Genomic DNA, 27,796 nt, shown 5'->3' with positions numbered 1-27,796 from the left:
AGAAGCAGGCTCCATGCACCGGGAACCCGATGTGGGATTCGATCCCGGGTCTCCGGGATCGCGCCCTGGGCCAAAGGCAGGCGCCAAACCGCTGCGCCACCCAGGGATCCCTCATTTTTATATTTTCAATTCACATTCTCAACTACAGAATTTTGACTTCGGAGATAAAGATAGAAGAGGCATTTTTCCACTCCCAAGAATCCTGGTTCTGAAGGCCCTGGAAATTACAGGATCAGAATATTATATAATTTGTTTGCATTCACTCACCACATATAAAAACAGTTTCAGAATAATCACTTCAACATTTGCATCCACAATATTACTATAAATAATTAAGGTTTATTTTGTTAGTTTGTTTTGCAGTATGCCCACTAGGAATACATTAATTATTATTCTTTAAAGCCACTTGTGCTATTTCTCTTTGTATGGTTATACTATCCACTCGATACACATTTAGGTTCATTCCTTTTATTTTGATGCTTAGGTTCATTTCTTTTATTACTTTCTTTAAATAAACACTTAATTTTCTAAATTATTTCCATGGTTCAATAGTCAAATATAGAAAAAGAATATATATTTAAAGAAATTTAGCTTTTATCCCTGCTCCTTTCACCTGTCCTTCTTGCCCACTGTAGGTGACTTTTTAATTTACCCTATCATATATTTTTCCATTGTTTGTTTTATAATATAAGCAGATATGTTTGTATTTCAAAGAGAGAGAATGAGTCATGCTCCTCTTTCTTATATAAATATGATACTACTACTTTTGAGAATAATTTGACAATACCAAATATGTTATACCCTCTGACCTATGTGTTGGGTACACAAGGGACATGCTCTAAGATGTTTATTGGAGCTATTGTAAATGATGTGACAATGAAGATAAGGATGTATGTATCTTTTCAAGTTAGTGTTTTTGTATTCTTTGGATAAGTACCCAGAAGTGGAACAGTTAGATCTATATGGTAAGTGCAGCCACTGTGGAAAACTGTGTGGAGGTTCCTCAAACAGTTAAAAATATACCTGCCCTACGACCCAGCAATTGCACTGTTGGGGATTTACCCCAAAGATACAAATGCAATGAAACGCTGGGACACCTGCACCCCGATGTTTCTAGCAGCAATGGCCACGATAGCCAAACTGTGGAAGGAGCCTCGGTGTCCAACGAAAGATGAATGGATAAAGAAGATGTGGTTTATGTATACAATGGAATATTACTCAGCTATTAGAAATGACAAATACCCACCATTTGCTTCAACGTGGATGGAACTGGAGGGTATTATGCTGAGTGAAGTAAGTCAGTCGGAGAAGGACAAACATTATATGTTCTCATTCATTTGGGGAATATAAATAATAGTGAAAGGGAAAATAAGGGAAGGGAGAAGAAATGTGTGGGAAATATCAGAAAGGGAGACAGAACATAAAGACTGCTAACTCTGGGAAACGAACTAGGGGTGGTAGAAGGGGAGGAGGGCGGGGGGTGGGAGTGAATGGGTGACGGGCACTGGGTGTTATTCTGTATGTTAGTAAATTGAACACCAATAAAAAAAAATAATAAAAAAAAATAAAATAAAATAAAAACAAAACAACCTCCATGCTTTTTCCCTACCAGCTACACCAATTTATATTGCCATCAACAGTGTATGAGGCCTCCCTTCTCCCCACATCCTCTCCAATAGTTATTTCTTGTCTTTTTGATAATAGCCATTCTCACAGGTATAAGGTGATATTTTGTTGTGCTTTAGATTTGTATTTTCCTAATAATTAGTGATGTTGAGCTTCTTTTCATGTGCCTGTTGGCCGTCTATAGGTCTTCTTTAGAAAAATATCTATTTAGATCCTCTGCCCTTTTGTTAATCAGGTTTTTTTTAATTGTTGAGTTGTAGGAGTTCTTTCTGTATTTTAGATATTAATCCCTTATCAGATATATGCAAATATCTCCTCCCATTGACAGGGTTGCCATTTGTTTTAATGATGGTTTCCTTTGCTATGCAAAAACTTTTTAGTATGATATAATCCTATTTTTGTTTTGTTTTGTTTCCCTTGCCTTTGGAGTCAGATTCAGAAACACATCTCTAAGTCTGATGTCTTAGTGCCTTAGGAGCTTACTGCCTATGTATTATTCTAGGAATTTTATGGTTTCAGGTCTTACATCCATGTCTTTAATGCAGTTTGAGGTAATTTTTTTAAAGATTTATTTATTCATGAGAGACACACAGAGAGAGAGGCAGAGACACAGGCAGAGGGAGAAGCAGGCTCCCTGCAGGGAGTCCAATGTGGGACTCGATCCCCGATCCCAGGATCACGACCTGAACCGAAGGCAGGCGCCCTACCACTGAGCCATCCAGGCGTCCCTTGAGTTAATTTTTGAGTATGGTATAAGTTAGTGGTTAGTCTCATCTTTTTTGCATGTGGCTATCCAGTTTTCTCAGCACCATTTATTGAACAACTGTCCTTTCTCCATTGTGTGTTCTCAGCTTCTTTGTCATAAAAGAATTGTCCATATATGTGTGAGTTTCTTTCTGGGCTCTCAGTTCTATTCCATTGATCTGTGGGCCTGTTTTTATGCCAGTATCATACTGCTTACATTACTATATAGCTTTGCAGTATATTTAGAAATCTGCCAGTATGATATCTCTAACTTTGTTATTCTTTCTAAAGATTGCCCTGGCTGTTTGAGGTCTTTAGTGGTTCCATACAGATTTTAGAATTACTTGTTCTAGTTCTGTGGAAAATTCCATTGGGATTTCGATGGAGATTGCACTGAATCTGTAGATTGCTTTGAGTAGTATGGACATTTTAACAATATTAATTTTTCTAGTCCATGAACACAGAATATCTTTCCCTTTGTTTGTGTCATCTTCAGTTGCTTTCATCAGTGTCTAATAGTACAGTTCTTTCACAGCCTTGGTTAAATTTATGTTTGGTATTTTATTTTATTTTATTCTTTTCAGTACAGTTGTAAATGGGATTGCTTTCTTAAATTCTCTTTCTGATAGTTATTAGTGTATAGAAATAACACACATTTCTGTATTTTGATTTTGTATACTGCATCTTTACTGAATTTGTTTTTTAGTTGTAAAAGGTGTTTTTAGTGTAAAAGGTGTTTTTTAGGAATATATATATATATATTATATATATATTTATATATATATATTTATATATATTTATTTTCTTGCTTTATTGCTGTGGTTAGAACTCCCAATACTCTATTGAAGAACAGTGATGACAGAGGATATCTTTGTCTTATTCCTGATCTTAGAGAAAATGCTTTCAATTTTTCACTGTTGAGTATGACAGTAACAGTATTGTTGAGATCACAAAACATTACAGGTAGCCTCTGACTTACACACTTTTTTTAAAACTGTATTTTATACTTGCTACTGAGTGAAAAATACCCTGTTCTTTTCTAGCCTTGTAGATCTTGCACCAAGATGGAGTGAGTGGATGCAAGAGGAGGAAGAGGCAAAGAAAATAACTCCTCACCCTCCCAAATGCTTCCATACATCCCTGACCATCACTTTTATCTATATAACAAAATTCTCAGAGTAGATTTTGTGAAGAAACAAAATCACCATTCCTACATACATACATTTATATGTTTTTTTTTACCTCATAACCTTAATGTGGTCTTCTACTGAAGATTTTCCCCACTAAACATGTCTCTTCTCACCAGAAATTGGGTAAAATGAATCATTAAAATAAGTTATTATAATTATGTAATCATATATATGTATGTGCATATATACATACCAACAAGCCCATAATTTTGCTAGGTAATTAACCTGTATCTTTGTTGTGCATTAGGCTTAAAAACATAATGTGTCTTATATTATAATTTTAGTAGTATTCAACTAAAAATAAAAGAATTCCAGTTCATAATTTTCCATCATATTTTTAGAAAAACCTAAACTCTAGATGTATATATGTCTCCTAATTATTGCCTTTGAAATCTTGTTGTTCACTAACAATGACTGACAATATCTCTTGTATTGAATTCATGCCCATTTGTAGTAATTGTGAACATGTAATCAGGGTATTTTCAGAGGAATTTTTCAAATAAACATTTGTACCTTGCCAGTCCTTGATAAGAACACTCAAAGCATAGCAGATATTCTGACTTATTCCTGACAGGGTCAGTCATAGAAGATTTTTCCTGTAAGGTAGGTATAATAACTTAGTTTTTAAAAAATTGGAATAGCTTATAACTTTCCTTTGCATGTTCTTTTAGAACAAGTAAGTCAGGAATGTTCACTATAACTTGAGTCATTGTAAGAGCTACTTGTTCTAATTAAGTACTTTTACTAGTTTGGGGAAAGGAGATTTGTTTTAGAAGATAAACAAGGAAAAAAAGAAGATAAAAAAAGATTAAATCATTCTACAGTTCTCAGTTTAATACTATTAACTGAGTTTTCCTCTTGGCTCTGATTGATACCATTCTTTTTCATGTGTCATCACATTTCTTATTTTTGTTATCAAGCATTATCATAGAATTTAAGTGTGTTCATCAACTGAATTTTGAACTAAACTCTTTTGTAATATTGCATTATTTTGAATTTTTGGTGAGTAAGAAGTATATATTAAACTTCATCATCTCTTACAACTCAGTCTAGTACTTTACCCCATAAGAAATTTTTAGTAAGTTTCTGGCTAGGTTTAAAAAACTAAGAAAGTAGTCTGGGAATAAGGTATGTTTTAAAAGCAGGAGTGGTATATTAACCACATTGAATCTTTGCTGTTGAAATCCCCTTCAGTCTTAGCAAAGTTTTTTTAATGCTAGGATAATAATAAACACCAAGGCATATACCACGTGCAAGGAAACAATTTAGCAACCTTGGTAAACTCTGAAACAGAGGTGCTGTCAGTTTGTCTCAGCTAGCAGAACTGACAACATGAGAGTCTTGTTCCAAAATCTATTTTTTTCTGATTCTGCCATGTGTCTTCAGTTCTCAGGGCATATTATTCAATTAAAATATTATTTTACCAAATTCCTTAGCACAGTGTCTGGAATATATATAACAAGTGTTCAGTAATTATTTGCTGAATGAATAAATGTCATAATGTGTAGGGAAGAAATTATATTCTGCTTCAGAAAATAAATGTGTTAGATAAACTGTACATAAGTGATAAATTGACTTGATGATAAAAAATTAATCAAAAATTGAAGAGGGGGGATTCCTGGGTGGCTCAGCGGTTTAGTGCCTGCCTTTGGCCCAGGGCGTGATCCCAGGATTGAGTCCCACATCGGGCTCCCTGCATGGAGCCTGCTTCTCCCTCTGCCTGTGTCTCTGCCTCTCTCTCTCTCTCTCTGTCTCTAATGAATAAATAAATAATCTTTAAAGAAAAACAAAAAACAAAAAACAAAAATTGAAGAGGTCTTCTTGAAGGAGAGTTATATCAATGAAATAGACTGTATTTTGTATCTGTTCAGGCTACTTTTAGCGAAGATTAACAAAATTTTATCAGAAGCTTAAATTCCACCAATGGTGAGAGGTGGTCCCATGACTAACAATTATGAATTTGAATTAACTTGAATTTGTCACTGAATATAAAAGGAATATATGTTTATTTAAGGGAGTCTGGAAAATACAGAAAAAAGTATAAGGAAGGTAATTACAAATCTTAATAATTCCAGCAACACAGAAAAATAATATCTATTTTTAATATTTTATAGGAAAAGCTTATTTTGAAAATGAATGTAGTCCTCTCTTCACTTCAATAAGAATTACCTTTTGGACATTCAATTTACTTTTTAAATCATTTATTTTTTTATTGGAGTTCATTTATTTTTGCAAATAGTAAACTGATATTTATTTAGTTCATTATAATATAAAACATTAGAAACATAGAGAATTAAAGTTTTTCCTTTCATTGTAAAAATGTTACCAACAGTAGTTTGAACAGCATTTGCCTTTTTTTTTTTCATCACATGACTTACATTACGAAGCAAGTCGTTTTGCTATGCCATTGCCTTTGTGAATTGTTATATTCCTTTCTAAGTTTGGATCAGCTTCCAACATTTTATCCTTTGCATTTTCAATGTTATGAAATATCTCTGAGAGTTCTCTTAATGTGAATTTTTTTCTTGGCATCACTTCCTCCAGGACATCTTCATCCTATTTGTCACAACCACTTTTCTCATTTATGTTGATAATTTCACTTTCAGTAGGTTCCTTTGGCTGCATATCTAAAGTCCCTCAAATTGGCAGCAGGATTGGAATTCCCACCATCAGCTTTTTCTTCTAGAATTCTATTTATCTTTAATTCACATTTCTCCTCCAACGTTATCACTTTGTTTCTTTTTGACACTTTCATCCTTTTTAGCCAATTCCCCCTTTCAATGATCCATTTTTGTAAAATGTCATGTAGGTTTATTGCTGAGAAGCAAAGAGGCAACACAACTACACACTTTCTCATCTCTGCATGAACTGAATAACAGATACACCATGACTTTGAAAGAACTGATTGGTCACTGATCATAGTGATTTGTGGATTGAAAGACTATTAGTGAAGTTTGCACTTCTTGCACTTACAATTAATATATTGTGCTAACTGAAATTTAGATCATATCATTGGGACTCTGGTGTTCTATAACTAAATTATGATAATTGACATTTGTGCATACGGGAACTTGTGCATATAAAGTGAGGACTGTCAGTATAGAATTTTAGAGCTTCTATAACTTCCTGGTTATCTCTTATAACATTAAAAAAATGCCTCTTTTTGGGACGCCTGGGTGGCTCAGTGGTTGAGCATCTGCCTTAGGCTCAGGGCGTGATCCCAAGTCTGGGATTGAATCCTGCATTGGGCTCTCTGTGAGGAGCCTGCCTCTCCCTCTGTCTATGTCTCTGCCTCTCTCTCTGTCACTGTGTCTCATGAAGAAATAAATAAAATCCCTAAAAAGTCTCTTTTTATCTCTAAAAATATTCCTGCTTTATTGTAAACTTTGCCTGATATTAGTATAGCTATACCTTTTGTTTATGTTTGAATATTGTGTCTTTTTCCATCCTATTACTTTTTATCTTTCTGTGTAATTATATTTATCATAATTTGTTTGACGTCAATATATCATTATTTTTCAGGCTATATTTTCCCACTGGAGTATTTTAGTCTAATTACATTGAATGCATATAATTAATGATGTTTAGTTTTTTTTATTGGAGTTCAATTTGCCAACATATAGCATAACACCCAGTGCTCATCCCATCAAGTGCCCCCCTCAGTGCCCGTCACCCAGTCACCCCAACCGCCCACCCACCTCCCTTTCCACCACCCCTTGTTCGTTTCCCAGAGTTAGGTGTCTCTCAGGTTCTTGGACATTCAATTTACATTTTATATGTGGTCGTTTGATTTTTAAAGTTAAACTATTCCTCATTAATCTGTGCTTTTTTTTTGTACTGAATGACTTGATTTGGTTAGTTTACAGGTCCTCATTGTGTCTCATTGTGTCTTTAACAGGTCGAGAAAGCGCAAGCACTAGTACCATAGGGAAAGCCAGAAAAACTATAAGCGATAGGTGGGAAAGCCAGCTATGGAGAGAGAAAAAGTTTGGCTTAATAGATCACCTGCATTACAGCCATGTTTATCCTGAAAGTATCCCACGGAAGTTTATTTTTGAGCAGAGAAAGTTTCTTACTGAGCAGTTTAATTCTCAGCCTGCAAAATACATACCACCGGAGGGAAGGCCCCCAAAACTTGATGACTTTAAGAGCGCCCGAAGCCTTGGGCATTTTGAAGTGACCATCCTAGGTAAGTGAAGTGTCCTTTTCTTTGAATATTATTAACTTAATATATTTTCAATATATATGATACTATTTTGCTTGAAAATATTAAGCTCCCCACCCCCCAAAAATATATTTATTTAGCTCAAGCCAATCGAGAAATGGAGCAGTAGTTCTGGAATACATTAAGCTCTGTACGCTTTTAACATCGGCAAGTCCTGGAAAAGTTTTTGGGCCAAGAAGAATGGGAACCAGGGTAACTTTCCTTACCCCTGACCACATGACTACTTCTAAAATTGATTTTGTATTTCTTTAGGCACCACTTTTTTGCTCATGTTTTCTGCCTCTTTCTCAGTGCATCTGAACTGTTGAGAGGTAAAATGTGGGTTAAAGAGAAAAGGGATACTAAACAAGAGAAGCTCCTATGAACAGAAGTCTATTTAGCCCCTAAAAAACTAAAATTCTCAACTAAGGTTGTAACAGAAAGAAGATAAAAAACTTCCCTGGTCTGTAAGGGAAAATAAACTGATTTTCGCGGGTTGTTCAAAACTGAGAAGTGACTATAGGACTTAGAGAAATTTAAAAGTCAGCACATTTTTTAAAGAGAACAACCTGATGGTTCACCAGAGGGGAGATGGGTAGGGGGCTGGTTTAAATAGGTAATGGGGATGAAAGAGGGCACTTGCTGCGATGAGCCGCCCGATGTTATATGGAAGTGCTGAATCACTATATTGTGCACCTGAAACTAACAATACACTGTATGTGCACTAATTAGAATTTAAATACAAACTTAAGGAAAGTCAACACATTTTTTAAACTTGTATTTAATTTTATATTTGTTTCCAATGAATGAAAAGTACACAAAAAATTAATTCTAAAAGAAAATCTTAGCCAAAATGAGCTATTCTCAGAGTCAAGGAAAATTTTTTTATTTGTATTTATGTCTAAAAGAAAGGTCTTGTTACCTTAAATTAAAAGAATGAGGAAAAGTCATTAGCAAATTAATTTATGAAAGAAAATTCATAATTTTCTATGAAAAAAATTTCTATGAAAGACAATTCATCTCATAGATTTTTATATCTACAGTACTGGAATGAATTATGTTGACCTTTATCAGGATACCCTCTTCCTTTTTACTCTCTCCCACTCCCTCTTCCTTGCCTCCTCACATGTAAGTATGTACATATGTGTGATTGTGTGTATGTATACACTCTATGAAAACTGAATTTCTACGGACTGTTAGACATGTCAGACTTAAGTTTCAAATGCTTCTTTTACTAGACTGCATTACTTGGTCTCTTTATATCACTTAAAAGCAAGAATCAAATGTGAAGAGGACAAATATGTCATTCTGCCCAACCAGCTCTGGTGCACATTAGAATTTTGCTGTTTTATGTCCTATTTTCAAAGACTTAAGATGATTTACAGGGATAAAAACAGTGAAAACTAAGCCACAGATGGATAAAACAAAATAGAACATTTACAAGGAAACAAAAAGTATGTGTTAATAGGTACTTGCAAATAACTAGTTACCATTTGGCTGTAATTTTTGGTGAACTTTCTGTCAGAAAGAAAGAAGGGGACTTTTTTCCTGATGAGGTATTTAATTTTAAAGTTAAAAGAAGTTTGGATATCATCTATTCCTACACCCTGGCTAGGTAGAACCCAGGCCATGATTAGAAATCATGTCTCTTGAGTCTCTAAACATATCTTCTATTGCAGAGAAAACAAACATTCATGTAAAGGAAGCCTTTTATTTTTTCCTTTATCAAAATTCAAATCTGATTTTACCATATGAAACTATTGTGCAAGTAGCATAGAATAAAAGTGGGTTGGTATCTTCAACTATAGTTTTCTTTTTTAACTATATGGAAATGCTCTTCAGATAATTGATTCTTGCATCAAACTTATACAATCAGTATAATAATTAGTCAAATCTTGGTAACATTTCTGTAAAGGAGTATATTTTCACCTTAATTATCACATAATCCAAGTATTTAGCTCTCTAATGGTTTAACTTAATATAATATACAAATGAACTCTAGAGAACTAAAATAAATGGTACTGATCCATTGATTCTTTTTTTTCTATTTCAGGTTTTTATTTAAATTCTAGTTACATGACATATAGTGTAATAATTAGTTTCAGGAGTAGTATTCAGCAATTCATCACTTACATACAATACCTAGTGCTGATCCATTGATTCTTATAGAACCTTGATGGGAGGGGGTAGCCTATCAAAATCACTTGAGGGAGATCTTGCCACACTCCTTAAAATTCTGGTACACTCCAGAGAAGCAGCCTATTCAGTGTCCCTTAACTTTCTAAGGGAGACTTATTGCTAGACCAGAACCAATGACAAGGAATGTGTCCTGCTTGCCAGGTATGTAGAAGTAGAATTAAGATTAAGAAATACTGGGATCCCTGGGTGGCGCAGCGGTTTGGCGCCTGCCTTTGGCCCAGGGCGCGATCCTGGAGACCCGGGATCGAATCCCACATCAGGCTCCCGGTGCATGGAGCCTGCTTCTCCCTCTGCCTATGTCTCTGCCTCTCTCTCTCTCTCTCTCTCTGTGACTATCATAAATAAATTAAAAAAAAAAAAAAGATTAAGAAATACTACTCTCTTAATAGGACTCGAAGTATAGATATTCTCAGATTTTGATTAAAATAAGTGGTAAATAGGGCAGCCCCCGTGGCGCAGTGGTTTAGCACCTGCCTTCCACCTGGGGCATGATCCTGGAATCCCAGGATCGAGTCCCATGTCAGGCTCCCTGCATGGAGCCTGATTCTCCCTCTGCCTGTGTCTCTGCCACCCCCCTCTGACACTCATGAATAAATAAATAAAATTTAAAATAAATAAATAAGTGGTAAATATCAAATGTGAAAGTAGTGAACTTATACCTTTTGTGAAAGTATGAAATGTAAATTGTATTATGAGATCAGACAAATGGCCTAGCCATTGTAAGCAAGGCATGAGCAATGAACTCAAAAAAGACCATTACATCTCCTAATAATGTACTATTTGTTAAAAGATATAATCTTAAAACCAAAAGACAACCTTATGTGTGTTCTATATAAGGGGGTACACTTATTCTGTAAGGGCCAAGTAGTAGATGTTTGAGGCTTTGCAGGCCATACAGTATCTGTCCCAACTAGTATTTCTGCTGTTTTTGTGTGAAAACTGCCATAGACAATATATAAATGAATGTGTATGGCTCTGTTTGTATAAAACTTTATTTAAAAGACACTGAAAAAAATAAAAGAATAAAAGACACTGAAATTTGAATTGCTTATAATTTTCACAGGTCACAAAATATTCTTCTGATTTTTTTCAAAGATTTAAGATGTAAAAAAAAAAACATTCTTACTTCAGGGGTTGTTTAAAACCAGGTACAAGCTAGATTTGACCCCCAGGTCATAAATGCTGACCCCTGTCCTAGACCTCTGTTTTTAGATAAAACTAGCTAAACCAATCCAGGCAGATAAATCAATATGATATTTAAAATTCTTCCAACATGAAGATTGTCCACCTACATTGATACTATCTTCCGGTAATTGATTATCTCTCTGCAATATCTTGCTGATCTCTAGAGGACCCAGTAATTTTGAAGTGTCTCATTCTGGAAGCCAGAAATGTTATTCACACCACAACCTTGTTATAATCATTATCTGACTGGTCTAGGGTGAATCATTATTGAAAACATTGAATTATTAATCTTCCTTCTTACAGTTCTAATGGCTTCCAACAACCAGTTGGGTACTGTTGCAACATCAGAAACCTATTCCAGAAATGCTGATTCTTATATTAAAATCCTTGCTACGCATCTCACTTGCTTCAAATAAACAGATATTTTTAGTAAGTGCTAAAACCTCAGTCCATTGCTTATAATGAAATAACACACATTTCACAAAGAAGATACTGGAAAGAGGTAACAAACTAAATTTTCAGTGCCTTTAGGCCCAGTTACAAAATCTATTGGTTCTGTCTCTCCCAATTTTAAGAATTATTCCTCCTTTAAATATAAGAAAAGTTTTCAAAACCTAGATTGAACTTCTAGATGGTATTAGTATATCATTGGCCCAATTAACACTGATTTAGTTACCCATGAAATGCTGTGAGTCAATCAAAGCTTAGGAGTCCTCTCTTCAAGGGCGACAGAACATGAGAGACTCCTAACTCTGGGAAACGAACAAAGGGTAGTGGAAGAGAAGGTGGGCGGCGGGATGGGGTGACTGGGTGACAGGCACTGAGGGGGGCACTTGACAGGATGAGTACTGGGTGTTATACTATATGTTGGCAAATCGAACTCCAATAAAAAAAATATACACAAAAATAAAAAGAAGTCCTCTCTTCAATTTGCATTTGACTTAGGCAATTAGGATCATAATTCAGCCAGCCTTTTGTAAACTTCTGAAGGTTATCCACTTTGTCTCTTAGAATTCAAGAGAGAGAGAGACCCCCAATTTTTATATGGTTTGTTCTTTTCCTTTTTTGCAATATGCATTTAAATGATAATTTAAATTTTTAATAGTGTTAATTGTAGCATCAAAGCAATTTAATGTGCTGTATTTATATTGAAATAATAAGGATTTACTTACCTTGACTTTTTTCTCCTTTTTAAAGCAACCAAACAGGCCAACATAACTCCTCCCCTCCTTGGTACTAGCCTGCCTGCAGGCTCAGAACCAATTATTTGTACCCATAAGATATGCCTCCTTCCTTGTTGAAGCCTATTCGATCCATTGACTGAGTAGCAGTTTTTCCACTGTTGGTTCCCTCACTAGCTACATCCTTAGGATATCCTATCCCACCAAGATGCTTCTCCACCTCGTATCTCAGTAGAGCAGTACACTGGATTATATGGGTTCCAGAGCTAGATTGCTATTGCCACACCTTAATTCTGTCCCTTATTTCATAGCATAATGAAAGTAATTGTAATTTAATCATAAAACCTGGAGTATCTACTATCAGATTTCATCATCATAAGACATCCTTTTCCCACATATTTTAACATCTTTGAAAATCAGTCTGCATCTTACAATTGAAGTCAAGCTTTTGTTCAGTTGGTAGTATTTTTCTCAATGGCATCTTAGATTTAGTAAAATACGGCATATGCAATGCATTATGCTAAGTGCCGGGATTATATGCCTCCCTTCCAATGCAAACACATACACTAACTTTCACACTTTTTAGTGGAAAAGAAATTCAGTAATCACAAAGAGTTGAGGAAGAAGATATATAAATTGCATATAATACACATTACAAAAGAGTAATACGAGCTTACTTGTTTGATTTTATATTTTCCTATAATTTTGAATGAGTCCAGATATATGATCACATTTACCTAGATAGATAGTAAGGTATAAGTTACTTACTAAAGTAACTCATCAACAGTAAGTCACCACTGAAATATATATGTATGCACATCGTGGGGAGGATGTTTATGTTCATCTCCTTTGGTAACAGGAATACAGATGAATTCATATTTGAACACTTAATGCATAGATGTCTTAAAGTCTAGGTATTTGAAAATTACAGGTAAAGAATGCACAAACATACTTTCATTTGCTCAATTTAACAAATATTTACTGAGCACCTAATGTGTGCCCAGCACTGTTCTAGGTCCTGAGGTTACGAGGTTATATGAGTGAACACAACAAATAAGAGAGCTTGCTATAAAAAAAAGAGAGAGAGAGAGAGCTTGCTGATAAAAGGAATAACAATAAGTTCTAGAAGAAAGAGGTTGGAGAATAATGTAGTAGAAAAGGATTAGGGATGCTTGGGTGACTCAGGTCGTAACCCCAGGGTCCTGACCTGGAATGAGTCCCACATCAGGGTCCCTGCAGGGAGCCTGCCTCTCCCTCTGCCTCTCCTTCTGCCTCTCTCTGTGTCTCTCATGAATAAATAAATAAAATCTTTAAAAAAAAAAAAAGAAAAGAATTACGTTTTATCTTTTTTTTAAGGGGGGAAGGGGCAGAAGGAGAGGAGGAGAGAGAATCTCAAGCAGGCTCCATGCCCAGCACAGAGCCCAGTGCGGGGCACAATCTCATGCCTGAGATCATGACCTGAGCTGAAATTAAGAGTCAGAGGCTTAACCGACTGAGTCACACAGACACCCTGAAAAGGATTACATTTTAATAGAGTGGAGGTCTCCCAGAAAAAGCAACATTTCACCAGAATCCTGATGGGGGTGAAGGAACCATTTGGTTATCCGAGGAAAGAACATTGTAGGCACAGAAACAGCAAGTATGGAGGCCCTGAGGGCTGTTTACTTATACATTTGTACCCTGAACTCTAGTTTTAACCAAAGAACTCATGACAGATTTCGTGAGTAATGATGAAGCTAACCTCACAATATTTTATAATTTAGAAAATAACTCAAAATAGTATCAATGACTCACTGATAATCAAACTAACTTCCTGAGAATATCAGGATTTACACCTTCTGGTATTTTCTCAATTCTAAGCATACTTTCTTTTCTTTTTCCTTTTTTTTTTTTTTTTTTTTTTTTTACATTTGCTAGTTGGAATGCATCTTACAGTCAATGGGCACATTTAATGCAGAGTTTCCTTTTTTTTTTTTTTTTTTTTAAAGATTTATTTATTTATTCATGAGAGACAGAGAGAGAGAGAGAGAAGCAGAGACACAGGCAGAGGGAGAAGCAGGCTCCATGCAGGGAGCCTGATGTGGGACTCGATCCTGGGACTCCAGGACCACGCCCTGGGCCGAAGGCAAGCGCCAAACCGCTGAGCCACCAAGGGATCCCCCCAGAGTTTCCTTTTTATTAAAACTATTATTCAGTTGATGGTATATCTTAGAGTTAGATTTGATCTTAGAATTAAGGAAATCACATACCAGCATGCGCACTCCACGTGGATTTTCCAACATAGCTAAGAGTTATGAGGTGGTTATACTTCTTTTTTTTTTCTTTATACAATTGTGGTTATACTTCTCATACCAGATTGAAATCCTCAGTAAATTCTAGATATCGTGACTATTATAGTTGATGAATACCAAATTTTAGTAATCCTTAAAACCTTTAAGTAGCCCTTAATTGTATGTTAAATTAAAGCTGTGGAATTTTAGTGTCACTTGCCCATAAAAAGCAAAGAATGGACTTGCATTTCTGGATCCGCTTACAGCTTAACAGGAAGGAGTTTGTTTACCTATCACTGACCCATGCACAGTAAAGATTTGCTGTCCCAATGAGTAGAGGAGCTATTAAGGTCATAGAATCTGTGACGCTTGCTGGCTACATGTCAGGGAAGAACAAAAAGAAGGAATTAAATATAACTTCCAGGTTTCTGTTTTGGGTGACTGGGTAGAATTCATAGGGTTTTCAAGTTGTGTTCTGTGTGTTTACCCTTCTTTCACTCAAAATGGTCTCCTTACTCTGATCTATAGTTTTGGCTACTCCCTGCCCCACCTAAAATACCTTCTCTCTCTCTGTTTATTTAAATGCTGTTCATCCTTTCATACCCAGCTCAAAGCCTTGCCTCTAAAATGTCTTTTTTTTAAGATTTATTTATTTATCTTAGAGAGTATGCAAGCACAGGAAAAGGCAGAGGGAGAGGATGCAAACCCTCAGGCCTGACTCCCTGCAGAGTGCAGAGTCCAATTCAGGACTCGATTCCAGGTCCCTGAGATCATGACCTGAGCTGAAATCAACAGTTGGACACTTAAGCAACTAAGCCACCCAGGTGCCCCTACAAAGTCTTTTTTATCCACCCTAGTTGACATTGACCCATGCAAAGAGATGACAGTCACAGGTCAGTACTCTACTTTGATAGTTCCCCCATAGCCCTTTTTCTACTGCAACCTTTTATAGCCCTAATGGTGAGTAAATGAAGTTTTTATTGTATAATTAAGGACAAATGGAACCTTGTTACTACCATCCCTGGCTTTGCTTGAGTCATAAATCCTTAAGTTCAAATGATAATAAGGGAACCAATAGTCATCTCTGAATTATTCTGTCCTGTAATGGTCCCTGACATAATGACCAAGAAAATGTTCTACATGTCTTCATTTATGTGACCAGACCATCCTCTGGATATTAAAATTTAAACCTTCTACCAGTAGGTAAAACATTTTGGGTTTTTTGTGTGTGTGTGTGATTTTTGTGGGTTTTTTGTTTTGTTTTGTTTTTTTGGTTTTGGTTTTTGGTAAAATATTTTGGATTGTTATATCCAGCAGTGGTGATAGACTGCTCAAGTGTCTCCTCTTTCAACCAGCTGCATGTATTCAAAAAGTTTTGCACAGCAAAGGGTTTAGTTCCTATCTCTGAAACGGTACATTTATATGTGTGAGGCTGTTTGGCACATTTCAGGATCAAACCAGCAAACCAGGCCTCATTAACTTCATGTATTAACCCACTTTCAACAAAGTGTGGTTTTTCTATACAGGTCTGAACCATGAGATCGCAATTGATGTTGCATTCCTGCCCATGTATTGTCCAGAAGATCTCCGAACATCTCAAATCGACACATTATTGACCTGCATGAATTACAGCTGTGTCTATCCGCAGGATGGAGCTGGCAATGACAGATTGCCAGGTCCAAGAGCACTTGCAGGTAACACAATCTCAGTATTCCTTTCACTCAGAAGATAAAATTAATATTGTAAACAGTTCTAATCTTAAGATGTTATTATATAAATAGTTCTAGCCTTAACATTCAATATAATTTAAAGGGTTATTTGGTAAATGTACCCCAAAACTTATAAATGAGAATATATTTTTGAATAAAATTGGAATATGTGCTGCCGAAGCGAGCACAAATAAAATTGGACAAATTAATGGTTTTTGTTCCAGGTAGACATTAAGAATGTTCTCTTAGAATACATTTCTAAATCTAAGTATTCATTAAATTAAGTGGTATGCACATGGAGCAGTGCCAATTCAACTCTTCTCTCCTTTTAACTCAGGCGAGATGATTTTTTCTTTCACCTTACAGTTGCCTGAAATTTTAATACCTCCATGCTGTGGTACAGTATGGTTGTTTCTCTGATAAATGTTTAGTTATTCAAGTGCTATGCAATAAATTCCTTGAGGACTGCTGGGAGTTCATGCAATCCCAATAGTAAAACACTTCAACCAACTAATTGTTTAGGCTACTACATAATTTCTATACTCCCATAAAATTATATATCCAATTATAATTATCCACTTGCTGTTGTCGTTTCTATTTCCTGAGCAGGTAATAAAGTTTCTAGCAGTTTTCATTGAGCTTTGAAGGTTTTTGCATTGAAGAGAGCTTTTAAGATAGCCTTTATTATCATGGGGTTTTGTGGTGGGTCTTTCTAAGTTGATGAAACTCTTGAGGGTATATTGTTTTTAAATAAGTCTTATGAGCTGTGCCTGATGATGAAGTAACTTTTGGCAGTAATGATTACTACAAACTGAAGTTGAATATCTGACTTTATAAGAATCTTTTATTTTTTCCACAGTTCATTTTAGAGATGTATTAGTTGACTTACAGGATTACTTCCTACATTGCAGCTCTTTAGACTTCCAGAAATTCCAAATTTTTTAATTAGTGCCCTAATATATAGTTTAAATATCTGTGTACTCATTTTCTTACTGTGTACATCTACTACCATCACATTTTTTCTATTATATGTATATGTTATTATTGGTATCATATACCAAGGCAAAAATTCTCAGCTACTTACCAGTTGCTCATGCCAGTTGTTCTTCAGAAGTCACTAACATGGTCACCTGAAAAAACATAGTATCGTTCTGCCAAAGCAATTAATATTTGAGACATGAAGGGCAAGAATCACTCGAAAAGTGATGTGGTAATCAAAACCAAGGTGATTTGTTTCAAATAGAAAAAGTCATGTTTTTCATGACATAACATTATTCATAATAATGATAGTGTCCCTTTAGCTTTGTGCCAAGCATTGTGCCTAGGCATTTTACATAAATTACAGTTACTCCTAATAAAAGCCTTGCAAGGTAAGCATTAGTATCCCCTATTTATAGATGGTTTGATTAAAAATCAGAGACTCACCAGCATGGGTAACAGCTGGAATTCGAAGCCAGATCCGCCAGATTCGAAACATTCCTGTTCCTTCCAGAATTCCAAACTGAAGATTAAAATAAGTACAGAATAATGAATTGCAGTAGCTTCTACCTTTGGTGTCATCTTTTAAACATTTTGTGTAACCTAGTTTCTTTTTGATTACAAAAGCTGTATATGTTCACAGTTCAAAAATTCAAATGGTACACAAAGTCATTGTGTAAGAGTAAAGTTCCCCTCCCTGCCTATGCAGGTCCATCCCCTTCTGCCAACTCACTCATCCCCTCTCTAGAAATAACCAGTAAATACTCTTTGAATCCTTTAAGAAATTATTTTTGCATATAACAGTATATATTCTATTTCTCCTCCCTCTCAGAGTCTTTTTTTTTAATTCCAATATAGCTAACATACAATGTTATATTCATTTCGGGTGTACAAGATAGTGATTCAGCTAGCTATCCCATATATCACCCAGTGCTCATCACAAGTGCACTCCTTAATCCCCATCGCCTATTTGAACCATCCCTCTACCCACCCCCATTCTGGCAACCACCAGTTTGTTCTCAATATTAGGAGTCTATTTCTTGGCTTGTTTCTCTCTTTTATTTTCCTTTGCTCCTTCACTTTGTTTCTTAAATTCCACATATGAGTGAAATCATGTGGTATTTGTCTTTCTCCGACTTATTTCACTTAGCATTATACTCTCTCTCTCTCTCTCTATATATATATATATATATATATATACTCTCTCTCTCTCTCTCTCTCTCTCTCTCTATATATATATATATATATATATATATATATATATATATATTATACTCTCATCCACCTCGTTGCAGATGGCAAGAGTTCATTCTTTTTTATGGCTGAATAATATTCCATTGTACATATATACACCACAGCTTCTTTATCCATATACCTATCTATGCACACCTGGGCTACTTCCATAATTTGACTATTATAAATAATGCTGCAGTAAACATAGGGCTGCATGTATCCTTTTGAATTAGTGTTTCTTTTAATTCTTTGGGGAAATACCCAGTAGTGCGATTGCTGAATCATAGGGCAGTTTTTAACTTTTTGAGAAACCTCGATACTGATTTCCAGAGTCACTGCACCAGTTTGCAATCTCACCAACCAGTGCAAGAGGGTTCTTTTTCTCCACATCCTCATCAACACTTGTTTCTTGTGTTGTTGATGTTAGCCATTCTAACAGGGTGAGGTGACATCTCATTGTAGTTTTAATTTGCATTTCCCTGATGATAAACAATGTTGAGCATATTTTCATGTGTCTCTTGACTATCTGGGCTTCTCCTTTGGAGAAATATCTGTTCATTTCTTCTGCCCATTTTTAAATTGGATTATTTAGTTTTTGGGTGTTGAGTTGTATAAGTGCATTATATATTTTGGATACTAACCCTTTATTGAATATTTCAGTTGCAAATATCTTCTCCCATTCTGTAGGTTGCCTTTGAGTTTTGTTGATTGTTCCCTTCACTGTACAGAAACTTTTTATTTTTACATAGTCCTAATAGTTTATTTTTATTTTTGTTTCCCTTGCTGTAGGAAACATATCTAGGAAGATGTTGCCATGGCCCATGTCAGACACATTACTGCCTGAGCTCTCTTCTAGGATTTTTATGATTTCAAGTTTCACATTTAGATATTTAATCCATATTATTTTTGTGAATGGTGTAAAAAAGTGGTCTGGTTTCATTCTTTTCCATGTAGCTGTCTAGTTTTCCCAACACAATTTGTTGAAGAGACTGTCTTTTTCCCACTTGTTATTCTTTCTTGTTATTTCCCACTGGATATTCTTTCTTGTTATTCTTTCTTTCTTTGTTATTCTTTCTTGTTATTCTTTCTTGTTATTTGTTATTCTTGTTATTTGTTAACATACCATATAGTTGTGGGTTCATTTCTGGTTTTTCTATTCTGTTCCATTGATCTATGTGCCTGTTTTTATGCCAATACCATACTGTTTTGATTACTACAGCTTTGTAATATTACTTGAAGTCCAGGATGTGATGCCTCCAGCTGTGCTTTTCCAAAATTGCTTTGGCTATTCTGAGTCTTTGTAAGTTCCATATAAATTTTAGGATTGATTCATCTAGTTGTGAAAAAAGCTGCTAGTATTTGATAGGGATTGCATTAAATCTATAGATTTAATATAGATTGCTTTGGGTAGTATAGACATTTTGAATATATTTGTTCTTCCAGTCCATGAGTATGGAATGTCTTTCCATTTCTTTATGTCATCTTCAATTTCTTTCATCACTGTTTTATAGTTTTCAGGGTACAAGACTTTCACCTCTTTGGTGAGGTTAATTCATAGGTATGTTATTATTTTGAGTGCAGTTGTGATGGGGTTGTCTTCTTAATTTCTTTCTACTGTTTTCATTATAAGTACTGTATAGAAATGCAATAGATTCCTGTATGTTGGTTTTGTATCCTGTGACTTCAGTGAATTTTTTTTTTATCAGTTCTCGCAGTTTTTTGGTGGAGTCTTTAGGGTTTTCTATATAAAGTATCACGTTGTTTGTGAATACTGAGTGTTTTACTTCTTCCTTACTGATTTTGGATACGTTTTATTCCTTTTTGTTGTCTGATTGCTGTGACTAGGACTTCCAGTACTATAATGATTAAAAGTGATGAGAGTGTGGACATCCTTATCTTATTCCTGACCTTAGGGGAAAAGTTCTCAATTTTTCCCAATTTAGGATGGTGTTAGCTATGGGTTTTTTATATATGGCATTTATTGTGTTGAGGTATGTTGAGTGCCACTTCATTCACACCCTTAGAAATGCTAGGTATTATTGTTCTTGTTACTCCTTAGCAGACTGATGGCCAAAAAAGTTATTATATCACTATTCTCATTTACATTTCTTATTTATTTCTCAGCTTGAACATCATAATGTTTGTTCACCATTTATATTTCTTCTTTCTATGAATTTTACATGCTAGTTTTACTTTTTCCATTGTTCTATAAGAATGTTCTTTTTTTAAAAAGATTTTATTTATGTATTTGAGAGAGAGCAAGGCAGGGGAAAAGCAGAGGGAGAGGGAGAGGAAGACTCCCCACTGAGCAGAGAGCCCTACGTGGGGTTCGATCACAGGATCCTTGGATCATGACCTGAGTTGAAGGCATACACTTAACTGACTGAGCCACCCAGGCTCCCCTCTATAAGAATGTTCTTTTTCTTATTAATTTCTAAGTTTTATTTGCATATTAAAGTAACTAATCCTTTATTATGTGTTGTAAATACTTTTACCCTGTTTGACTAAATTTGTTCAATGGAAGGCTTCTTTTGGTATTTTAAGTAATTTTATAATTATTTATTATATAATAATATAATTTTATTTTTATATCAAAGATATCAATCTTTTACTTTGTGGCTGCTGGTTTTATGTCATACTCAGAAGAGCATCACTTAGTCCCAGATTATTTCTTTTAATTCAGTATGGGTTTTTGGTACTTTTATAGTTTCATTTTTTTACTCATATCATTTTTATTATGACAAAATTTACATAAAATTTACCATTTTAACCATTTTTAACTGTACAATTCAGTGACATTAAGTATATTCGCAATGTTGTGCAACATCACTGCTATCCATTTTCAGAACTTTTTCATCATCCCAAACAGAAATTCTGATACCTTTAAATAGTAACTCTCCATTTCCCCCGTCTCCAGTCCTTGGTGACCTCTATTTTACCTCCTATTTCTATGAATTTGCCTATTTCAGGTACCTCATATAAGTGGAATCATACAGTCTTTGCCCTTTGTGTCTGGCTTATGTCACTTGGTCATCCATGTTGTAATATACATCAGAATTTCATTCCTTTTTATAGCTGAAGAATATTTCATTGTATGTATATACCACATTTTGTGTATCCATTCATCTGTTGATGGACATTTGGATTGTTTCTACCTCTTGGCTATTGTGAGTAATTCTGCTATGAATATTGGTGTACGAGTGTCCGAGTCCTTGCTTTCAATTCTTTTGGAAATATACCTAGAAGTGGAATTGCTGAGTCATATGGTAATTCTGAATTTAACTTTTTGAACAACTACCAAACCATTTTTCACAGCAACTGAACCATTTTACATTCTCACCAGTAATGCATGAGGATCCCAGTTTCTCCACATTCTCACCAATACTTGTTATTTTCTGGGGTTTTTGTTTTTGGCGGGGTTTTTTTGTTTTGTTTTGTTTTTTCTTAATAAACCAGCCATCCTGAAGTGGTATCTCATTTTGGTTCTGATTTGCATTTCCCTAGTTATGAAAGATGTTGGGCATCTTTTCATGTGCTCATTGGCCACTTGTATATCTTCTTTGAAAAAATATATATTCAAGTCTTTTGCCCATTTTAAACTGGGTTGTTTGGTGTTTTGATGTTAATATGGGTTCATTTTCACAGTTGAAAATTTTAATCTATTTGGAACTTATTTTGGTATGCAACTTGAGGAATAGACCCAGTTTTAATTTTTTCAAGTGGTTAGCAGTATTTCCCAAATCACTTATTGACTAATACTTACTGATATGATGTCTTAATTGGATATCATCTCTAACTATGAACTACAGGAACACACACACACACACACACACACACACACACACCTTCCTCCTCTTTGAATACATTGAGTTACCATCTCCATTGATAAACACTTTAGAAGCATTAACATTTATTGTGTTAAAGTCACTGAGACTTTGAAGTGGCTTTGTAACTGTGGCACCATCTAACCTATCTTGTAACACAGTGTGATATTTCTGCCTGCAAAAATAATGACAAAATAAATGTTTATTTCTCGCTCAAATTAAGTCTGATCAATAGTTAGCTTTCTTCTCAGCAGTGATTCAAGAATGAAGTCTGCTTCCATTTTGTTGCAGCTTCAGCAGAAACAAGTGGTTTATAGGGCTATCTAGGCAGAGGAAGGAAGAGATGAAGGAAGCACTAGCTTGTAATTATGTTGGACTGGAAGTGACTCTTCATTTCTACTCACATTCTCATTGCCAGAACTTACTTACATGATCCCAACCTAGCTATAAGAGATGCCAGGACACTTTATCTTCCCCTGTAACCATGAGGAAATGGAGTGGAGGACACATAGCATTGCCTTTGTCATACTCGCTGTATGCATCTGTGACATTTCTTAAAATGTGCAGTTTTGTAAACAATTCAAACAATTGAAAGTGAAATGTAGAGAAGCTCATTTTATAGGTAAAAATCTATAGTCCTTTTAAAAGAATCCCTATGTGATGTAAATGATAACATTTTAATGTCATACTAGGTTTTCTTAGGTAGAAAATGATTATTTCTAATACCTGAGTCCTTGCTGTGTGTCAGCCACCATTCTAAATGCTCTAACACCCTAAGTATTTAATCCTCACAACATTCTCTGATGTAGGACCAGATGAGCAGATTGAGAGGTTGTCATTTGCCCAAAGCATTAATACAAGTAGGCAGAGTCACTTACATAAACAGTAAATCTATTTATACTTTATGTTGTAGGCACTCCATAAATCACTATTTGTAAAAGTCAATATATGGTAACAATTAGAATTATTAAGGTTTGGGTTGTTGCTGTTTGCATCAAAGCTAAAGATCTCAAAATCTTTCCAAAGTATCTAGATTAAAGTCCATCCTGTTGAAAGAAGGAGAAAGCTATATAGTTATTTTCTGGATTTGTTGTTGCATTAGTGAACTTGCACAGTTTTAAATCATTCATCAGATTTTGTGACATGCCTAGCAGAGGTGGCTTTAATTGTGAAACTAATGAAGACTAAGCTTGAGAAACCCTCACTTGTTTTGTTACTGTTTTGTATTTATATTCTTTTTCATAAAAGGGGCTTCTAAATAGTACGCCTTTCAGGCCCCAGAAAACCTAGATCTACCACTGGCTTTTAGGTTACAGTTGTATAGAGAGGTAGCCCTAGCATACAGAAGTTAAGAGCACGTGCCTTGAAGCCAGACTATGTAGATTAGAATCACCATGCAACTTTGTCTAAGTTATTTAACCTCTAAAGGTTTTCATTTTTCATATTGAAAATGAAGTCTTTGTCATGTATAGCCACTGAAGCCTATGATCTGTTAGCTTAGCAGTGGTCACTTAGTGCTTTGGATGAGTTTATTTAAACACCTGGAGGTGAGAAAAGGAAAGCAAGGACAAAAATGATCTCCAGTTTTTGCAGTTGGATTTGTGTCGTGGCACTCGTTCAGTGCTTACCCAGGCTGTTTACCACCCTGTTTTAGCTTTCACTTCCTGCTCTGCAAACCCTGATGGTCAGCCGGAGGTGAACAATTACTCTCAGGCTTTTTCTGAGCATGCGTCCAGCCCTGGGCATACATCTAGCCTTCTTTTTTTTAAGATTTCATTTATTTATTTGAGAGAGAGTGATAGAGTGAGAGAGAGAGAGAGAGAGAGAGAGAGAGAGAAAAGAATGAGCAGAGAGAGAGGCATCCCTACATGTAGCCTTCTTGGTGTCCCAGTGTACATAGGAGCTTTTAAAAGGCCCTTATCCCCCCTCCATGTGTCTTTTCCCAGCCTTCTACCCCCCAGGATTTTTGTTCTGCTTATTGCTTGTCCCAACTTTATACTTTGCCCCAGCTGCTCTGGCTAATGTTTTTGCCTTCATATGCTTTCAACAAAAGTCACTGGGGAAGCTACCCCCATCGTGGAAATGCTCCAAATCAGGGAAACTAAAAGCAGTCCCTTGCATCTGCCCTTGAGGGAACTGCCTAACAGCTCAGAACTCACAACCACATCTTTGAGAATAAGTTCTGCATCACACCATCTGGTCCTAGCAACCTGCACCAGGAGCGTGAGCTGCCATCATCATGGCTGCTGATGATATAGGGAGGGAGTAGATGGGCAATTTAAAATACCATAGCACATCCCTACCATAGTGCAGCATCTCTTTCTTTATTAATCTTTCCCAACTGTTTTTAGTTTTTGTCTAGATTCCAGAGTCTACATAAGTTGATCTGAGAGTTTTTGTCAACCTATGAATTGCTTTAGTGGAGGAGCACAGCCCTGAAACTGCCTACACCACCATTCACAGTAGTGTCCCTCACCTGATCCATTTTTGATAAAGCTTCTTGAGAGTATTCAAAGCTGTTAGTTAATAAAGCTCTCTCAAAGGAAATATACTTTTGAAAAAAATTTCAGTTCCATATATGTATTTTGCTTTACGTCTTGTATGTCTTCTAAAGAATTGATCATTGACTTTGAAAGAAATTATTTTAGTACTTCCTTGAAGTGTACCAATAAGTTGTTCACTTGACACCATATAAATAACCTTGAAAATACATAGACTTACTTTACTCTGCCAAGAAGATTTAAAAAGTAGAAATAACTAAATATGGCTTTGGAATACCAGCCCATATCTTCACATTAATAGTAGCATCTGTTTGATATATTCATTGTTATGGGCAGAAGTTACCATAACGTAGCTTTGATGAATGTGTGATAAATTGAAGGGGAGAGCGAAAAGATGAGGAACATTGTTAATGTTATAAGGAAAAAAAATCAGCTTATGTGATACTAAATCCAAGTAAATGTTTATTTTACAATACTTTTTGCTTTTTTACTTTTAGGTGATATTATAAAAGCTGCAATGAAACTGGATAGAGTGCATATCGTCGGTATCTTGGATATCTGTAATTTAGGTAACAACAAAGTGGAAGTCTACCTGCACAGGATTTATAGTCCAACTAATATTTCTTAAAAATTGGCAAATGAAATGATTGCAGGTTATAAGGATGACGCTGCTTTAAAGATAATCTGTCATTTGGTTGGTAATTTCAGTAACCGCTTTCCAGCAAGAATATTGCATAAGCTCTAAAGTTATCAAGTGGTCTTATGTTCACCTTGTGTTTGGAGCTAATACATTTCATTTTAAATTCATTACTGAAAAGTTCATCAAAATAATTTTTGTGTATCAAGAAAATTTATCTAACTTCTATTTAACTATTATCTTGACTTGTAATAATTTGTGTTCACTATTCTATTTGTGAAGTGTTTTTATTCTAAAGCCTCTAACTTCTATTTAACTATTATCTTGACTTGTAATAATTTGTGTTCACTATTCTATTTGTGAAGTGTTTTTATTCTAAAGCCTCTAACTTCTATTTAACTATTATCTTGACTTGTAATAATTTGTGTTCACTATTCTATTTGTGAAGTGTTTTTATTCTAAGGCATCCTGACTTACAAGAGTACTTTCTCCTGAACATTTAACATCCTTCTACTTTTATTCACCTATAGTGGGAAATTCTGAATTGCTAATTTGAAGATTAAATTCTCCTAAAGTGGTCAACCTGCATTTCTCATGGCTATGGTGGTTACTGTCATTTTCAAAAAGCACATAGATTGTTATGGTCCAGTTGCCTTGGTCCTTAGTTTGGTCAGCTGTACAATGAGTGTGTTAAATGGTCTTAAGGCTTTCCACTCTTTATTGTGACTTATTATCCTTTGAATTTCTAAATGTTTTGACCAGTGTGTGATCTTAAAGCCAGAGGCTACAGTAGGTACCTATTTTTTCTGTCTTCATTTGTAGTTTGGGTACATGTAATGTGAGTTTAAACAGTGAAATTTCATCTCATATTAACATTTTAAGTGTGCATATTGAAAATATAAAACAGTGACTAAGGGAGTTTTATTCTGGTGATCTATTGTACTTCATTTTAAACTGTAAATCACCATTCCACATTTGCAAAGCCCTGTGATTGACATCTCTGTGGTTAGTTAGATGACCAAAATGACCATCACGTGACTTAAAAAAGTATTCAGTGTCAAGATCAATCTGAATCTAGTTAAGCAATTATCTTGTGGGGTTTTCTTCTAGCCCTATGGTTCTGTGACTTCATATGCTATATATTTTAAATGTTTTGGGCAGTTCATGAATCAAAAGACACATGCTACACTTTGTTCATACGTGCATCAGCCTTTTGTTCCTTATAATTGTGTTTAAATGTTAATTAAAATAGTGAATCCTTCTTGTGTTAAAATTTTGAGTGTATTATTAAAGTTAAAAGACAATAACTTTTTTGGTCTCTTGTTTCATTTTGAATGTATTTGATGTCTCTCTTCCGTATTTTGGACCTACATATTCTTGCTAAATGAGCCAGTATGATTCTTTCATATGAATTGAAGACTTATTTATCAAACGGAATCTGGGTTTCTGTATTGCTATTATAAACTTTAAAATGCAATACAATTTTGCAGACGTGTAAATGTTAGGGAAGGGAAAAATTATGAAATTTTTTGGCTATTGACTAAAAACCTCAGGCTCAGGTTTCAAAGCTACTCACTTTTTTAAAAAAGATTTTATTTATTTATTCATGAGAGACACAGAAAGAGAGAGAGACATAGAGAGAGAGAGAGAGGTAGAGACACAGGCAGAGGGAGAAGCTGAGCCACCAGGGCTGCCCCGATTCTTTCTTTAATAGCTTACCAAAGAATTTCAATGTGTATATCTCATGTGCAATCTAAACTTCGAGACTGTGGTCCTCCAGGAGGTTATATTTCATAATTTACTAATTGATTTGTTAATTTGAAGGTGGTATCGCAGTAATATATTTGTGTGGCTTTGGAATTAATGAACACATTTTGTCACTTGAAGGTAAGTTCTTCTGATGGTAATTTGGCATTTTTCTTAGGAAACTGCTACCATAGCTATCCAATTTTACAACAATCAGAAACGTGGACACAGATTTGTAACTCCAAATTTAGATAGAAAAGCTTCTAGAATATGAACTAAATTGCCGGGGAAGTTGTTTCTAAAGATCCTAAATTTAAAAAATAGTTCATATTTCTCATTTAATATGAGAACAGAAATTACACTTGTTAAAGTGTAGCTTTTGGGCAGCCCAGTGGCTCAGTGGTTTAGTGCTGCCTTCAGCCCAGGGCTTGATCCTGGAGACCCGGGATCGAGTCCCACATCAGGCTCCCTGCGTGGGGCCTGCTTCTCCCTCTGCCTGTGTCTCTGCCTCTCTCTCTCTCTCTGTGTGTCTCTTATGAATAAATAAATAAAATATTTAAAAAAACCCA

The 27,796-nt window shown here is 35.2% G+C and overlaps 1 protein-coding gene and 1 long non-coding RNA gene across 3 annotated transcripts in view; one reads left to right on the top strand and one right to left on the bottom strand.

The window, feature by feature from the left end:
* RADX (RPA1 related single stranded DNA binding protein, X-linked) overlaps positions 1–26,788 on the top strand; it is an 88,614-nt gene extending 61,826 nt beyond the window's left edge. For both annotated transcript variants that reach the window (XM_077890375.1, XM_077890374.1), the window contains exons 12-14: positions 7,459–7,749; positions 16,126–16,293; positions 25,342–26,788. In XM_077890375.1, the coding sequence (XP_077746501.1) occupies positions 7,459–7,749; positions 16,126–16,293; positions 25,342–25,472 (590 nt within the window). In that variant the 3' untranslated portion in view covers positions 25,473–26,788. The remainder of the gene's footprint in view (positions 1–7,458; positions 7,750–16,125; positions 16,294–25,341) is intronic.
* Positions 129–17,814, bottom strand: LOC144309177 (uncharacterized). The gene is made up of 3 exons (XR_013375257.1): positions 17,734–17,814; positions 17,393–17,438; positions 129–217 (listed from the first exon to the last, which is right to left on the bottom strand). It is a non-coding gene; the product is annotated as an uncharacterized LOC144309177 (long non-coding RNA).
* Positions 26,789–27,796: the final 1,008 nt, after the last annotated feature.

The sequence above is a fragment of the Canis aureus genome, chromosome X (assembly GCF_053574225.1).
Source record: "Canis aureus isolate CA01 chromosome X, VMU_Caureus_v.1.0, whole genome shotgun sequence".
In the NCBI taxonomy this organism is placed as follows: Eukaryota; Metazoa; Chordata; class Mammalia; order Carnivora; family Canidae; genus Canis; species Canis aureus.
This window is presented reverse-complemented; position numbering and strand designations above follow the sequence as displayed.